We start from the raw sequence: 17,927 nt of genomic DNA on the forward strand, positions 1-17,927 counted from the left end.
CCCAAAACAACATAATACTCACATATTTGGGTAACTCTTTTTACAACATTGACAAAAACATATATTTTTGGCTATAATAAGATTTAATACAAATTTTAAGTGAATTTCATAGAAAACTAAATCATTTTAAATTAAACAGAAGAACCAAATTAATGCCAAAAACATTAATACACTTACATAATTTAAATCAATTTATTAGTCCAAATCAAAATTCACCTGCACCCTCATTACATGATTTCTATCTTTTAATGCTAAATCCCATCAAGAGGAATTATTTTACAGTAAAAGCTTTCTGGGTGTTGGAAGTTTTAAATGTACTTTGTACATTTCAAAATAAAATGCCAATGCCTATTACTATTACTATTAATAGTACATATTATTCAAACTGGAAGTATAAAAAAAATAGCTGAGTCAGCATATTGTGGATGTTAAATCTTTCTAGCTCAGGCTGCACGGTGTACCGTTCCCTCCATCAGGAGTCGGCTATAAAGTAGTAGAAAAAGTTTGAAGAAAAAGAATAAAATAAATTATTTTTTATAAAAAGTAAAGCCAAACAGACATCAGAAATTTAACTTCCTCCTTTATATGGTAGAAAGTCGATACCGGTTAAACAAATGATCTATAGTTTTGAGTGTGGGATGCTGACAAAGTATCCCCACTTCACCAATTTGATTTGAATCAGTTTTGCTTTTTATGTACCGATAAGCGAACTTTGTTTCAACGTTTTCGTTGGGAATGATACCCGATGAATGGAGCCTTTTTGTTGGTGAACAAAGCTTACAGTTTCTCAAAGTATCTCACACCTTCTCTGTCTTCTGAATACGCTACACACCAAAGCTGTGTGGGAGGGCTCGCTAACGTTCTGCTGAATGAGCCCAAGCCAACCATGACACATTTGTCATACATTCCACAGATTCTAATGCCCTTGTCTTTTCTTTCTTTATTTTCCATCTTTAAGGTGTCAGATTCCTTTTGATTCAAGCTAAACTTGTACTAATTGTTCTTTACTTTTATGACAAAAGCTGTTAAATTTTGAACAAACATGATGTGATACTTGCAAATGAGCTAATCTATAACCGGAATACACTTTAAATTCAGAAGATACAGCAAATAACAGAGATTTATGCAGCAACATTTGACTTCTTCCACAAGAAATGCCTTTAGTCGAGTCAGCCACAAACAGATGAATCTGCCATGCGGGCTCTAAGCTAAACGTCCAAAAGAAATCCACAAATTTCACATTTGACTCAGATCAGAGTTATCTGGAAACAAAGTAGACGTTTGAACTTGAGTTTTGTCCCACTTAATGAGAGCATCAAAGGAAACTCTTTTCATTATGGACTACAAGCACGCTAGAAATTCAAGTTGTCTGGAATAATCAATGGTAATTTACATGACAGAAAGTTCCCCTCTTGCCGGGACAGTACCTCAGCAAAGACCCTAGAAACGGAGATTGGTTTGTCTCGAATGCAGCTCTTACATTAGCACTAAAGGTTTATGAACTCAAACAGTCAATTTAATCATTTGAAACTATAAAGAATTACAAAGAAAAATGTCAATCATGTCGTATAAATAAATACTGGAACAAAATTCCTTTTTGTGATGCTCGACTAGAGCAAATAATGATAAAAAAACGAAGCTTTGATGTGAAAAACATTTTGGTTTCATATGCAGGTTTATGAAACATTTTGATTTCAAGTGAGAAAAAAAATCCCATTTAACAGTGACTTAAAATAGAATATCAGCATTTAGATCTCAAAATGTATCTTTCGTTACAGTCAAGGGAATTAAATACTTTATAAAAATTGTATGTGTTTACTCTTTTCGACTCATCAAAGGAACCTCTTTGGCTCTGCTGACTGGTGGGGAGTTTCCAGCCGTTCAAACCCTCAAACCCGCATGTTTCACTGTATGTGTGGGCATGAGTGTGTGTGTACATGCGTGTGTGGGGGGTACTGAGACAATAAAAAAACATAAAGTACTAAAAATAAATGAATTTTTGAGAGATACATGTATATTTTGTATACTTTCATAATGACAGAAAACTCCTGATCCCAGTGACAACATGTAGGTACTGGGCATTTATGTACACATTTTAAAAGCTAGATTAAGGAGAAGAGAACCATTAAAATTAACTTTTGACTAACATAAACAACATATTGTGTAAACAAATGTATGATAGGAGGAAAATGTTTTTTTGGAAATAGAACCAAACTGGTGTTTTAGAGTGAAAGATCTTCCCATGTGGTATCAGGGTAGCCCATCATGTCTACCAAAGGAGCCCAGTGCGACATAAAAATGAGGACACATTTTTCAGCATCACTGCCCCAATGTCTACAAACAGGAATCCCCAAACACACACAAACACCGAGACAAAGACTTGCAGATGGAGCCGTGCCCACCATGACCGAAAGCTCTTTCACTCTTAGTAAACTCGAACCATCCAAGTGGAAATACTGTGGGGCTCAAAATGAAGCATACAATTCATAATGAAAATCTGAAAACAATACCTGGTAATAAAGTAATTTGGATCGGTAATGTAAAAAAAATCCAGCTTTCCAATGATTTTGTCAGCATTAACCCACAGCTGTAGCATCAGTTTTACACCTCAAGAGACCTTGGTTGGAGTGCATTTTAACTTTTTATGGGCTCACTCAAACAAAATTAAAAACTTAAACAAGTTACCAAGACATGCCACAGCTATTTGCTAATACATTGTAAAAAATTGCAGTCATCTAGCTGTCTTTTGTTTTTTTGTTTTTTTCATTTTTACAAGCATAGTCCACATAAAAATGCACTAAATGACGCTTGTTGTGGTCAACTTGGCAGGCTTAAATTATGTGGCTAGGGATTTAAATGTTGCCAACTGTTATACTTAAAGGAAATAAAAAAAACTATATGACACCAATTTGCCCTATCCTAAATCTTCCTCTGACAAATTATGAAGTCGTACTCTTAAGCTTGGCTAAGTTAGGTTGACTTAGCGCAAGCACATCCCATTTAATAGGACAGCTATCGAGGAAAACTCTTTATTCCAGGAAGATGTGGGATTTGAACCCTCACATTACTGGCACTTGCATCAGCTAAAAAACACATCAAATCAACAGTTCTTATGAGCCCGTCTCTTGCATAAGGAAGTTTTCCAACTATAAAAAATAATTTCCTAGAAAGCCTCCACATCATATAAAGACATGCTGGCACTCTGCCTATCATAGAAGCAGATAGAGAGGCAATGAGCATCATTGAGGTCACAAAATCCTTTAAACACCTTAAGCAAACATACTTAAGGAAGCTCATTAAACCACTCGTTTTATGGTGAAAACGCTTGTTGGGTCCAGTCTGTTGCCCTGCTGATGTATTCTAAGACCTCCAACATCCACACGCAACTGTCACCAAGGAATTTCCTAGTCAGCGCCACACATGTGCTCAAATAACATATCACCTTGGATAACCGCATCATGCTGGCTAAACACTGACATGGCTTGTCTATCTCTGTCTAAGGTCAGATTTAAGTAAGCAGACTGCAAAAAAATAATAAAATAAATAAAAGATCACTCCAAATTTGAGTTACTCGGTTGCAGATGAGTATTTAATGATTGCTACAACATGTGCAAAATTCCCCAAATTACCAAACGCATTGACATTAAAGAGGAGCGCCTCCCTTCAAGAAGTGATTCATTTTATTCGCTTAGACGGCTGGAGGCCGCTGCTGTATGATCTTTATTACATAACAGCTTCTCTCATATACCATTGAAAAATAAACTGAAATAAAAATATCTTAAAAAATTAATAACCAATAAAAATCAGTGTAATTTTAATTTCCATCTCTGAAAAAAGCAAAGTTTGACCAAATTTACGTTCTGTTTGTGTGTGCGTGTGAAAACAAATACCGTAGCAATTTTAGCTAACACACCAGCTTATGTAATATGAAGGTGGTCGGGTGGGCTGCCTTGTGAAAGCTACCCGCCTCAGATTCCTCACTTTTTCCGCTGGCCCCTACCAGCTCTCTGCTAGGTCTTTAAGACACGAAGAGCACATAAAAGAGAGGTCATCATCACTGAGGAGGAGTCAGGCTATCTGCTTTCCTTAGTTATTATCTTATGTGGTGATTACCAGGCTTTGTTTACTCAAAGAAGTCTGAAGCAAGGCATGCCATTTCCAGCAATTTTGCACAGCATGAAGCAAAAGAGCATAAAAAACAGAATATAAATATAATCTATGTTGCTCTCTGTCACTTCTTTTTATGTGTGGGTACTTTTTTTGAATATTTTTGTGATTGTATAAGTTCATTTGTAAGCTAAATGTGTATATTTGTTTATTCAAGAGTAAGAAAACTATATAAAAAAATTAAATATTAATTTCTTAAGTTTCAACAACCTGTTCAGATTATCGAATTCTATCAAACACCCACTTAAATGAAAAATAGTGTTTTTTGCATTAATTTAACATGAAATACGTAGTTTTTTTTTAAGTTTACATAATTTAAGATTAAAACTGCATTTCTGAGTTCTTATTTAAATTTTGTTGTGATCAGGAGCAGAAAAAAACAGTGGTTTTAACAAAAGTTTTGGGTTGTGACTCAGCAACTATCCTAGATAGGCGTAGTTTCTTTGCCACGCTAAAGTTAGCTTGGCCTTGTGACGTGCTATAAGCTAGCAGGAGAGAGTGTAAACAAAGGGTTGATGGGAAATTAGCCAAGGCGAACTTCTGTGCCAACAGTCCCGCCAACAACCCAGAGGCAAATTGTTAATGAACTCCTGCTGCTCTAAAGAAAATATGTCTTAAAAAAAATGACACAGGTGTTTTGATTTTGGCTAAGAATGACATAATCAAAGTTAAAAAACCACTGAGAACAATTTTACAATAGAAAAAAAATATAGTTGGAGTGGGACTTTGAAAAGTTAGAACAAAAAAATGAATCTATTAAACATTTTTTTTACACAATATATTACTGATAAATATAGCATCTCTCCAATGCTGAATGTACTGATTATTTTTAATGGACTTGTGCCACAAATACTGCCAAATACTTCCATGAACTACTATTGAGTAAACAAAATTAAATTTTCCATCACATTTGAGGGTTCAATCTCATGACTGTCTGTGCAACGTGTCTTTGTCATGATTCTAAGTATCCTGTAATTCTCTGCCATGACTACGTGCTTCTATTCAAGCTGAAAATACTTGGAATGATCAAAAGCGCACATGCTCCCTTTTCTTTTCTTTCTTTTTTTTTTTTAACTCCGGCACAAACATGCACAATCGCAGGCTTCTGCTCACATACTCGCACAACACCGGCATGCACGACATTCAAGCCATGTGATCTTGGCTAGGCTATAAGCCAACAGCCAAACATGTCACTTACAAGAAATCTCTGAGACAGAGTGGGAGAGTGAGACTCACGTACACACGAGCACACTGGCACAAACTCGCGCAGTAATTCTGCCCAATTGTCAGTTTGTGAAAGCTCCTTGTCAAGTGCAAGTACAGTACAAACACAAGAAACATGAGACTTCGCTGCTAGTTATTTGCCATGAAGGGTGGTGTGTGGGGGGGGTGGTCAGTTCTGAGAAAAAGAGAAGCACGTGAGCTTTAAGATCTAATGTGGAATTGTTCTGCGAACATGCCATGTTGACTGTTCATTATCTAAATTCCTAGAAGTCTTCCTGAAAAGCACACAGCATGCCGACGCAGCCCAAATACGCTTCAAGATTCCAAAAAGCTTCTGCCAACTTTTATTTATTTATTTTGCTCTCTCATCGACCTTTGCACATTTCCACCTTTTTTTCTGGATTCAGCATAAACTTGTGTGACCAGTGAATGACAGCTACATTTGAATAAAATACATCTGTGGAATTGTATCCTGTTTCGATGGACATCTCTTTCTTTCTTTCTTTATGCGGACTTGTTCAAAAAGAGTTCAAAAAGAAATCAATCAATAAATAAATAATAAAAGACAAATATGCGCACACAGTGTTCCAGCACAGAGGACAGAAAAAAAAAAAATCTCACTCTCCTTTGATACATTAAGTGATTTGTTACAAGTGTTCTGTGAAAAATACCACCAGAGGGGCATGTCAAAACATTTGCATGGTGTCCAAAGAGAGGGAAACATGCAAATCTGGGCAAAGGAAAATTATATTTTTGATGTAGATGTTGAATTGTTGAAAAGAGTTCCAGTCTTAGAAAAGACAAATATGTGGTCTGTTTAAAGTAATAGGCTATGAAAAAAATACTTAAACTGTCTAGATATATATAAAAAATGCAAAAACTGTGAGTTATGTTACACATAGATTAATGTAGTGCCTAGCCACCTGTCCATACCTGCACATGAGGCTGGCTGACAGGTAGTCCAGGTGTAATTGCCTTATATGGCCACATAAACAACTTGTAGTGTCCTTTGGCCTGACCAAGGAGTTTACAGCCACAAGAGTCAGGAAGGTGTTACTTAATAGGGACTCTGTGGACAGTCGGATCTCCTCAACAGGTGTCATGATGAGAACAGGAAAGAAGTGGCTGTCATAAGAAACTCTGGATCAGGTTGAAGAAAAGCTGAGTAGGAATTGGGAACGGTGGGACTTTCAGCCATATGATAACATATAGAACATAAATAGGAAGCAGTAGGACTAATGAAATAAACACGAAGCATGGCTCAGTTGAGACTATGCATGTTACTGGAAGATCACCAAGAAAAAAACTGAACAAGTTAGAACTAGCAAGAATTAAGTTTCAGATTCAGTCAGCGTTCTCTTAAGTCCATCAAAAATGCACTTTGAAGACAAGTGAAAGGCTTGAGCCCTATCTAGAACATAGAACCCTTTACTAATTTGCTACTCGCAGCCTCAGACTGACATGCATGCGGACTTCAATTTTTAGGACGCATAGCACTGATGTCACCGAGACCACATTTGGTCTTGGTATTGGACTCAGCAAAGCACACAGTGATGCCGGAACTTGCAGTATCCTGGTGGGATCGGAAAGTGGAGGCCCACAAGTGGAAGAAAGCCAAATATTATGAGCAGCTTGAGCCATTCAGAGAGAAGGACTGCAAGGCCTGTTGAGAGTCATGCATTCAGGCACCTTGAAAACAGAGAGGTGTTTGGTAAGAAGAGCCACCAGTGCTGAAAAAGCCTCTGGGTGGTTCTGCAGCAAGAGGGGAGAGTCAGGAAGAACTACACACAAACTGATCAAGCTCAGTTAAATGGAGTGTACGAAGATCAAAGACCCGAAACCCCAATTGACCCTCAGGTCGTCACTAAAAATGTGTGCAGGCTGCATTTTTGAGGTGTTTGAACATGCCAACACTGACACAAGCAAAGTGGATCATTAAAATGCAAAAGTGTAGTGAAAAAACATAATACATAGTTTTATTTTCTCACCATAACTAATAGTATAGAAAATGAGACTTAAATGGAAAACAAGAAATGTTTTTGGAAGTTATTTCGAAATGTTTTGAAAAAGTTTCAATATCTCCAAAAAGAGGAAGAGGTATTGGTTATCACTGATTAGAAAGCTTCTTCAAACGTATGGTAATTTAACCGTGAGAAAGATCAAGTAAGACTACTACTATACGATATGCATATGTGTTTTGTGTTTCTCACACATATTTAAGAAGTCCTACATGAAGTTTGACAGTCGCACACATGGGATTTTATGTTTAAATCACAAATGCTAAATCACACAAATGTAATTTGACATTTAAAATGTGCAAATTAGAAACACGTGTGTTCCTATTTCACACTCAAAGCAAATAGTTTGAGAACTGGCATAAACTGCATTTAATGGGTATAACTAGATGTCCACACACAAAAATAGTTTAGATGAGAAGAATTCAAATTGAAAACTTGCAAAACCTATTTTAGCCCTAAAACTGTTTGTTTTTATTTTGTTTTGTTAGTGACCAAAAAGGAAGATTTTTAGATTTTTAGAAATGCTGACACACAGCTCTTCTTACTTTTCTACACTTTGTTGAAACTTTGGCACAGATAGTGCTGTAAACATTGCTTGTTTTTCAATGGGCAGTGCTGAAGTTGAGCAAAAGATAAAGAACTCGCCTACACAGACTTTTGAAGAATCTTAAACAGTCAGTAAAGCCATAACTCAGAATAAAAAAGTAAAACCTGTGATGTACAAAAAAAAAAAAAAAACTCTTGACCACTTTGTGTAGGCCCAATACACACTCACTCCCAGTTTGTCACATATGGACCTATGCTTTAGTCCCCCTTTTCAGGTTTTGGGTGTCCCCAAGTTGTCGTTTTTTGACGTTTTGACTATTTCCATAAAACCAGGGGTCCTCGACCTCCAGGTTGCGACCCAGTACTGGTCTGAGGGCCACTTGGTACCAGGCCACAGACAGGGAAAAGATGCACATGTTAGTCAAGGTTCCCCAATCCTCGGGTCTCGGACTGGACCAGTACCCTAATCCTAACCTGGTACTGGTATCCTAACCTAGTTCCAGTTCTGTGTCCAGCATTTAATGGGAACAGCCAACACAAAGAAAAACGAACAGCCAGAATGTCAAAAAACAATGAGTTGAGGACACCCAAAACAAGAAAAGTGACGCGGAGGGGGGCCGAACCATACGTCCATATATGATGAGTTGGGAGTGAGGCAAGAAACTATCCTCAATCCAGTATGAAGATACAGAAGGGGATAAATACCACCTCACCAAATGGAGTTACAAGATATGCTGTACAAATTCTTTTTTCTTTAATTCATTATAAAAAATAAGCCTTATTTCACACAACAAAGACATAATTTCTGTTATTTTAGGGAGCTGGTTACTACAACTCTCTCGATCGTCCTCATATCTTCTGCATTTCTAGCAAATTCACCAGTAGCAGCTCATCAGACAGTTGCCTAAAGGCTAAGAAATTATTTATTTTGGATTTAAAAAATCATGTGTTACTTCTAAGGTAGAGTCTAAAAACTTAGCCTCACATTACAGTTTTGCAGCCTTGTGGATAATAAAGTACTACACATCAATTCTAAGATTTTATAGCAGATTCTGCTCCCATTAAAAAGGAGGGAAAACAGATACCCTCCATCATTCTATAACACGTACATTGACCTATAAAAGTACATATTATTGTGGAGGATTTCTGACTCACTGCTCTTTGTAATGTTGCTTTAGTGTGTTGACTTTGGGCATATTTGTTTATGCGCAGTAAAAAAGTCCTGGAGAATTTCAGTCTGGTTGAAGTCTAGACTGAAACTAGGCCATTTTGACACTTTCATTTCTTTGCTTGTTTTTAGTGGCTTTGATTTGTTTTCTGTGCACGGGGTCTTTATCAGAAAGAAGTACTCAGCTCAATGACAGGAAATGACCAAAGACGTAAGACTGCAAATCAAACACCATTGTGTCACCCCGGATCCACTGTGTTTTTCTTTTTCCTGGTAAATTTCCCAAACAAATTGGATTAATTTCCTCATCGGTCTTGACATGTTAACTAGAACTAGTAGAGCCTGGGTTGCAGCATTTGGGCTTTCGTCAGCTTCTATCAGTTCTAAAAGTTGTGACCTTGGTGTTGAATTACTGCGACGCCGCCTCAAAAAAAGGCCGGTAACAGCCTTGAGTGTTTTAAATCCTTAATAATTGTTGACAGTGTTGAGTGGCAAGCTTCAAATTGGTTGGTAATTGTCACATCTTAGTAGTGCTCAGATTTGCGGACGATCATTTAATAGTACTAGTGGAACAAATAAATTTACTCTTTCATTGTTTTGGTGGTTTAATACATTTCATGACACATGGCTGACAAGACTAAAAACATGTTTTTCTCTGAAGGTTATTTTAGACTGTTTTTTTGTGTGTTCAAACTGTTCCACTCTGTAGTACCTGTTTATCCAGTTGCACTTTACACGAAAAAAAAAACGCTTTTTCTATGAAAAGCATTGAGACTGCAGACTTACCTGATGTATATCATTTCAGGAATTCTCTTACCCAACGTTGAAAAGAAGGATTTTTCATTACAATTATCCTGAACTGTTTGAGTTCCTGTTCCACGAAAAGCAACGAACATGCCTGGACACACCAGTCTGAGCAGGTTTTTATCCCTCCAAGGTTTACCTCGAACTGGCTCTGCAATACCTAGAAAGAGTAGCTATTGTTTGAGAATGGGATGTATGACTGGTGCCCTGTATCGCATGCCCTCAGGCATGACTCATAATAGTCCATGCATAAACACACGCCCGGCACAAATATACATGCGTATAAGGAGAAAAGGCTATTGTAAATGCTGAATTCGCACGCACACACAGAGTAAACAAAGCTGCAGTATTGATAAAAATAGTTCTTATACCTCTAATAACTACTTGTATTTTTAGTCAACATAAAAACGTACCGCATATTCTTGTTTATTTAAAAAAATTCAAGAAAAATTAAATGATTGTTGAATGTTTTTATGGTAATCCGAGGAATTTGTATTTTTTTCTGTATGTGATCAAGTGGGGGATGCATGATAAGTTTAGTGCAAACAAACGTGGTGGGTAGCAGCTCAGTAACTTCTCTATTATGACACTACATACTGCACGTTGGCGTTGATAAATGTGCTGAAGTGGAGAGTGGGCAAGATAATGTAGAGGAGGGGGTGTTGGCTGGTGTCAAAAAGTATTTTATTTGGGTCACGACTGTACCTCAGCAAAAAGGGGGCCTTAACATTTATAAAACAGTAAAAAAGTAGATTTTCTTTCGTATTACTAAAGGGTTTTTGAGACATTTTCATGTTAAATGATTTCACGCACAGCAGGTAGATGAAGCATTAAAACATGATAAATCATTTTTTATTAAAATGTTTTGCTAAATACTTGTGGCCACTTTTCTAAGAAGAACTAGTTCCGATTTTTCAAATTCCAGAGAGAATGAAAACATTTCATGGAAATTAACTGGTGATTTTATCACACACTTAAATGAAAAATCAAGTGATATGTAAAATTACCTCAACATAATTTTACTTAAACAGCATTTTGTTTAACCCAACTGAAATAAAAAATTGATTTATATCCTTAAATAAAGATTTTTCCAGGTGTTATTTTTTTTGGTCACTGTCCACATCAATTACAGTCTGTGTTATGGCGTTCTCTCCTTGACACTCCCACCCTCGCTCACAGCCCTGGGCCCCCTCGTGGAATGTGGTACAGTTGAGGGGGCCTATGGAGGAAGGGCATCCCAGGACACACGCTAACACACTCTCCGACACACTCAACTGCACCCCAGCAAACACGCAGACAAACACACGCTCACCCAGACATATACAGCTGCTGAAAGCCATCAAAACCTTTTGGTTGACCTCCAAGGATGAGTGGCGTGAAAAGGCTTGAGTTTCATGTTAAAACTTCCTTTAAAAAATCCACACACCCAGAATACCATGAACTGAATTCCTTGTAAGTGTTATAAAACACCTCCAAAACAGACAGTCTTGCTTCAGGGCAAACTGGCACGCCTATAGCTTGAATGCCTAGTAAAACATACCTGGAACCTGAAGTGCAAATGAGTAAACAGAATCTCAACGAACCCAAGAGGGTTCACTTTCAATTTTACACCTGTGAAAAACCGGCTGGGGGCTGAGATGCTGAACATCCGCATTTCATCACATGACAAAGATCAGACAGAAACCATAAAACAAAAACTTGAAGAGACAAATTCAACTGACCTACAGTATGCCAAAAATGACGATATTGAAACAGTAAGAGAGAAAAAAAAGTGTGTTGGGGGAAGAACAGTGACAGGAAATGAAGGAAACTGCCACAAACTGCTTGCTGGTTAGCCACACATTGCAGTCATGTACACACAGGAGAAAGGGGTGGGCACTGCTTATAGGGTTAAAGTCTTTTAGATTTAGTGAGTCACAAAAAGTGCATACATGATGAGATTCCCTTACATTTTTGTGTGCTCCAGCTCAGCTCAAATATAATCCAATGTGATTTTTCCCTCTAAAAGTGAAATGTTAATGATACTTTACTATTGAAGCCCTCCAGTAAAACAATGGATCCACAATAGGTGGAGTTTGTTTGCTTTTCCCTCATGTCACATGCAGACAGTAATACAGTTGAAACTAATGACAACATTGTTTCCTGTAGTTAAAGGGCGGGCCAACATCATCCCATATAGGATTGTAGCTATAAAGTAATAACATCACATCCTCATTAAAGTTTAAGACTCAAAAACTAAGTTGGGAATACAGTTCATTGGGAGAAAGAAAAAAAATGACGGGGAAGGGTAAACGTGCTCCATAAATTGAGAGAAGCGATGGAGTAATGCATGGCAAAACCTATGCGTCATACAAACCAGGCGCAGTAAATATGAAGCCAGAGGAGGATATACTTACCCGATATGTCGCTGGTCCATAGAATGCGGCGATCAGCTGGCGAAGAGGAGGCTGATCGGATGATCTATAAACTTTCTGGGCTGTCTTTCGCTCTCTCTTTTTCTGTTTCTTTTGAAAGCAGGCCACGGTTCTTCCCCCCTCCCCGCCTTCCCTTTTCGTCCGCTGGCTCGCTCTATCACTTCAGTCCTGTCTTGGCCGCTCGTCCCCCCATCTCGCTTATCCCACTCTGTGTTTCTCTGTCCCTGTGCAGGAAGTAAAACGCGGCTCACGCGAACAGGACGCGGAATGCGAGCTTTCTGACATCATGCACCATTCCGCGTTGCTGGAGTTCGCCTTTAAAGACACAGACGGGCCGGGAGCTGTCAGGCTGGCTGGCTGGCTGGCTGCTGCCGCCTCTGCGTGCTGCTGCGCGGCCCGACGTCGCACCGAGAGTGGACTGTGATCGCGGCGTGCGCCTTTACGGACACATGAACTCGCTGCACTCTGCGCTGAGCTTAAAGGTGTACATGCGCCTCAAAAAAGGAGAAAAAAATCCATCCTGGTCTGCGTGGGTTCGACTCTGCATTATTGTTCTGACTTATTCAGACATAATGACCTTTATTTAGAACTATAAGTAGGACGACAGGGAGGAGGAGGGGTGGGAGTACTTGAGATCCCGAACATTGTACATGTGAGGGTATCTCACATGTCCTCCTGTGATGACAGCATGTGTGTTTACAAGCGCCAACTACTGGTGGTGTGTCCGATTTTATTTATTTTTTATTAATAAAGTAGTTTTTAATGAATGTTTCTATGTATTATTAATTTAAAAATATGTTCAATGTAAATGAAAATAAAGTAAAACTCGAAAAGTACTATCTATCTATCTATCTATCTATCTATCTATCTATCTATCTATCTATCTATCTATCTATCTATCTATCTATCTATCTATCTATCTATCTATCTATCTATCCAATGGAGGTTATTCTGGTGTCGGCAGTGGGTTTACATTACTGGTGATTGAGGTTTGTGGGGATCGTTTCACAAGATAACATCATCTATAGTGACAGTGAAAGCATACAGTAACATTCAGGTTAAATACCAATGAAAATTGTGTTTTTAACGTTCTTGTGGGATTTTTTTTTACATGGTGGAAGAACATTTATATTATATTCTGGAGTATTTCCTCACTAAAATAGTGGTGAATCAGGATGAGATGAAAATTTTTGATTTGGAAAACCATGTAGTTGTTACAAACTGTAATCTACTTCTTTCTGATGGATCCACTACTAGATAGTTTTTAAAAAGCAGTAGTATTGAAAGTAGTATTGAAAATTGATCTAGCAACTGCAGTTTTGTTTGAAAATCACCTATATAAACACGATTATGTTGGTTAAAAGTGAATAAATAAGTAAATAATCTGAATTATAAAATAAAAGAAGAACTTTTCATAAAAAGATGGAAGAAATAGACAATATACACGACAAGAACATATATGGAGCATGGGAAAATCCAGTAGAGTCAGCAATCCAATGTACATGTCATAATCATAATTAAAATACTGCTTTTACAATAGATCAAAAGATGATTGGAGGAGGACTTTAAATACATTTTTGGCTAATTAACAATATTATAGTAGTTTCCAGAACATCTAATCCAGTGAAGATACATCTATCAAAGATTTTTGAAATAGTCACTTCCATTCCAGGTAATATTTATTTATTGACTACTTATCTAGACAGTTATAATACTTTACCTTTGATACAATTTAGTAAAAATGTAATTGAGACATCCTACTACCAGCAAATCAAACTGAGACAGCTAATCAACGTGGCAAACACAAAACTATGTACTCATTTATATCTAAAACTATTAGAATTGTAATAGTATTTGCAGGACAAAGGGGCAGCAACCATGTAGCTAATATATAATTAAGTCATTCACATGCAACCAACATGATTCATACTCACATGAAGCAGCTGTAAAATGGAGATAACAAGTTATTGGTGTAAATGGGAGCAGCTGGTTTACAAGAGTGCGTGTGATACCTTATCATTGTTGTGTAAAAATAAGAGGTTTGAAATATATATGTAATTTTTTATTGACAAAGTTATTGTTCTTATTTGTTCTATTACCTGCAAGAGCTGCACCCATATTCATTTAATGGGGTTAAATGATAAAAGTTTATCAGTTTTGATCACACGTACAGCAGAAATGTTGCTAACATATAACTAAACTCAAAATTATGTTGTTAAACTCTTACATTTCTCTGTTTTAGACTGCACATGTGCAAATTTTAGGTTTTATGATTCTCGGTAAAAGTGAGGTTAATAGTTCAACTACTGTTGGTTAATAAAACAGCCAAGTCATTTACACAAGGCGCTTTGTTTCAGCTTTGGAAACTAAAAAGGAGAAATGAAAATGGACAGTCATTGACTCGTCCACTGTACTTTTTTTTTTGACATCACAAAAACAGTCTTCAGTTGTCTTTTGGGCCGAGTGGGCAGTCAGATCAGCCCCGGCTCAGAAATATCAGGCATATGGTCTGTTTATCCTCAGAACAAAAGCTTATTGTTGCCGCGATTATCCATTTCCAGTCTGAGGCCATATACAGGCCACAAGCATGTCTCAGGCAGCCCACCAGCTACAGTGTCAAAAGTTCAGATCTAAACCTGGCACTTTTGTTTGGAGCCTCATTTGCTTATTGTTCCAAGGACAATAAACAAGAAAATGTCTCACATACAGGAACAAACTAGTGTTAAAATCCACATTTCATCCTGTAACTCGGTGAAGTTCCTTTAAGCTCCGATCATGCCAAGTGAAAATGCGACTATATAAGGTGATTGGGACACAGCCACGGCCATTGTTATGCTTGGCAGAAAGAGCGGGGTCTCGTTATGGCCCACGTTTGCGTGCTGGAGGAAGCTAAACAGAGAAGTCTGTCAGAGCAAGCTCTCTGGAACCATGTGAAGAGCGACTGACGAAACACTTGACCCAAAGCTGCTGCCGATGAACTATTACACACTCTTATGACACCGCTCGAGGCATGCCATCACGGCTGTTGGATCACACAGTGAAACACCCAGTTATGCGTTTTAAACTGTTTATGGGTCGAAAATGTATCAAACAACATTACAAAAATGTCAGTGTGACACTCAGACTCCTCCTCCCACAAACTGAACATCTAAACATCCCAGCTTGCTTACATTATCCTCATAATTCACTTTTATGTCTGATATGAATACATACTTACATAACATTGTATCCACATCCACATTTTGCTGCTTTGAGTGCAAATTAAGTAGTTGTTGGCACGAAAACTAACAACACATCAGTCATGATGCCACAACGAGTTTGTCTGACTGTAAACAATGTTTACTCCATCAAAAATGTGTGAACAATAGCACGAAACAAATAAATAAAGAATATTGCTGGTCCCTTCTTTATCTAAAACGGATCATGTTCTGATTGATTCGCTTTTGATAGGTTTTTACTCAACAAATCATGAAATGACAGAAATTGGGTATTATGTCAAAGGGTGTTCATCTCCCTTCAAAATAAAAGACATTATAAAACACAACTTTTCTTGATTGGAAAAATAGTCCCACGCGTTCTGCTACAGGTGTGCATTGTTTGATACACTCAGCTACATGTCCACAAACACCATAAAGCACCAGCCGAGCCCCCCCACCAGAAACATGGTGATCTGCATGCTGTAGATGATGAGGTCGTTGAAAACCCCGAAGTCCAGGCGCTGGTGCCCCAGCAGGAGCAGAATGACGGACAGTTTGTACTGCAGCCGCAGCAGGACGCGGACGCTGACGTACTGCGCGAAGAAGAGGGCGGAGAGCGACACCCAGAGCAGAGAGGTCAGCAGGCTGCAGCCGAAGTACAGCAGGAAGCGCAGGAAGCTGTACATGCAGCGCGAGCGCAGGTACAGGTCGAAGTTGTTGTACTTGGTGCGCACTAGCTTGGACGTGTGCGTCGACCCGCAGGCCGAGTGCATGCAGGTGGTGTGGGGCCCATGGAAGCTGCGCACGCGCCGTGGGATGGGGATCACAGGCATGGAGGGGCGACTGCAGCTCTGCACGGCGCGCGGGTGCTGGGGTCCGCGGGAAAGGAGGCTCCAGGCGAGGCGTTCAGCGTCATCTAGTTTTCTGAGTTAGAGGATCCTGACGTGAAGTCCAGCTTCTGTTTAAAGACACACACATACAAATAATAATAATGTGTTTTTTCCACAGATGCGGCACCCAAAAACGGCTTCTTCGAATAATAAAAAAGAGCACCTAATTAGCATAAATGAATCTACACGGGTTTAGCTAAAATACACACTATTTTAAACACAAAATATTTCAAATAAATAAACACGGCTCTTACGTGTAGCAACACGGCGTATTTCACAAACGCAGTTGTAAAATTTTAACACATAGGAATTACTTTAGTGTTTCATCAACAGCAGAATGAAGTATTCGCTGAAAAAGATAGTTTTCTTCTTTTTTTACCCCCTCTTTAGACGATGCAGTTAGCTTAGATTGAAATACCGTAAACCGGTGAGTGTGTTGTCGCAAAACAAACCGGTTGAGCGCAGTGACGTCATTCGCCACAGAATTAAAGGGGAAGTGCCGCTAATTAGGTTTTTTTTTCCTTTTTTCATTCTGAAACAGAAAAAGGAAACGAAACAGACGGGGGAAAAAACAATGAGAAGAGAATAAGTAGGTCCTTCATCCCATTGTTTTAATCCAACAAACTACTTACCTATCTGTCTTTGTTACTTTATTTTATTTTATTATTATTATTTTTACAATAAAGGCAGTTAAATGATCAGTATAAATGCTTGTAAATTAATAAAATAATATTCATTTAAGAATGAAAATTAACTACAACATGACGAAGAATATGGGGATGCTAAATGTTTTGCATTTTGTTTTTTTCTTCATTATTTCCGTTTTAATGTTTAAATTTAAATTTATTGTTATCTCATTCAAATTTTTTTCTTTATGTCTTTGTTTTCCTGCCTTGTTTCACAGTATCTGATTTCTCATTATCTCTCTTTCTTATGTTCCGGTCTGATTTGCTGTAGGAAAGTTTATAAAAAGTGTTGCTGTCTATGTAAGGGAGTTTTGAAAATGGCCCCAAGAGGCCTTCCCTGGTTGTTATGTGACCAAATAAATGCATCTGACCAGCTAAAGCAGTTGAAAGTTTGCTATTTTTTCTGTGGTTTGCCAGATTTCTTTTTACACCAACTTTGTCCACTTATAAAAATGGTGTCAGAAGTGGGATATGAATCCATTCCTCATTATGAGAATATTGTTTCAAAAGTGGAATATAACTGGGTGCTGTTGAAATATAAAAATATCATATTAGTCATAGAAAGTAGGTTTTTAAGGTACTAGCATATATATAATTTATTTTATGTGTACATCTGAAGGAATTTTAAATTCAAAGTCTGACATATTGTGGATGTACCAGTCAACTATTACAGTTCCACAAGCTCATTCAAAGTGAAAAGGTTGATTGCGTTTTATAGATTTATTCATCTTTCTTATATTCAAAGTAAATGTGGATTAGTTCCACTAATTCAAAAAATAACTTAAGAAAAAATTAAAAACTATCAGTAATAAT

At 37.8% G+C, this 17,927-nt stretch overlaps 2 protein-coding genes across 5 annotated transcripts in view; both read right to left on the reverse strand.

Moving 5' to 3' along the window:
* The window catches only part of LOC112163233 (nucleus accumbens-associated protein 2), a 30,102-nt gene extending 17,223 nt beyond the window's left edge, over positions 1 to 12,879 (reverse strand). Inside the window, exon 1 of the mRNA XM_024299529.2 lies at positions 12,324 to 12,879. The gene's annotated coding sequence lies outside the window, so the exon portion shown is untranslated. The remainder of the gene's footprint in view (positions 1 to 12,323) is intronic.
* A 2,512-nt stretch (positions 12,880 to 15,391) lies between these two features.
* LOC112162732 (transmembrane protein 250) lies at positions 15,392 to 16,886 on the reverse strand. 4 transcript variants are annotated; one of them, XM_036214587.1, is made up of 2 exons: positions 16,847 to 16,886; positions 15,392 to 16,496 (listed from the first exon to the last, which is right to left on the reverse strand). In XM_036214587.1, exon 2 carries the CDS (start codon positions 16,369 to 16,371, stop codon positions 15,952 to 15,954), a length of 420 nt encoding a protein of 139 aa, XP_036070480.1. In that variant the 5' UTR covers positions 16,372 to 16,496; positions 16,847 to 16,886; the 3' UTR covers positions 15,392 to 15,951. The 4 variants fall into 4 exon arrangements, with proteins under 4 accessions (XP_036070480.1, XP_024154370.1, XP_024154371.1 ...); XM_024298602.2 differs by having other exon boundaries at positions 16,743 to 16,880; XM_024298603.2 differs by having other exon boundaries at positions 16,808 to 16,870.
* Between the last annotated feature and the right edge of the window lie 1,041 nt (positions 16,887 to 17,927).

The sequence above is a fragment of the Oryzias melastigma genome, linkage group LG12 (genome assembly GCF_002922805.2).
Source record: "Oryzias melastigma strain HK-1 linkage group LG12, ASM292280v2, whole genome shotgun sequence".
Classification (NCBI taxonomy): domain Eukaryota; kingdom Metazoa; phylum Chordata; class Actinopteri; order Beloniformes; family Adrianichthyidae; genus Oryzias; species Oryzias melastigma.

What these genes read in the sequence shown, in the direction of transcription:
- LOC112162732 (XM_036214587.1), bottom strand. Translation starts at nt 16,371, where the DNA reads ATGCCTGTGATCCCCATCCCACGGCGCGTGCGCAGCTTCCATGGGCCC.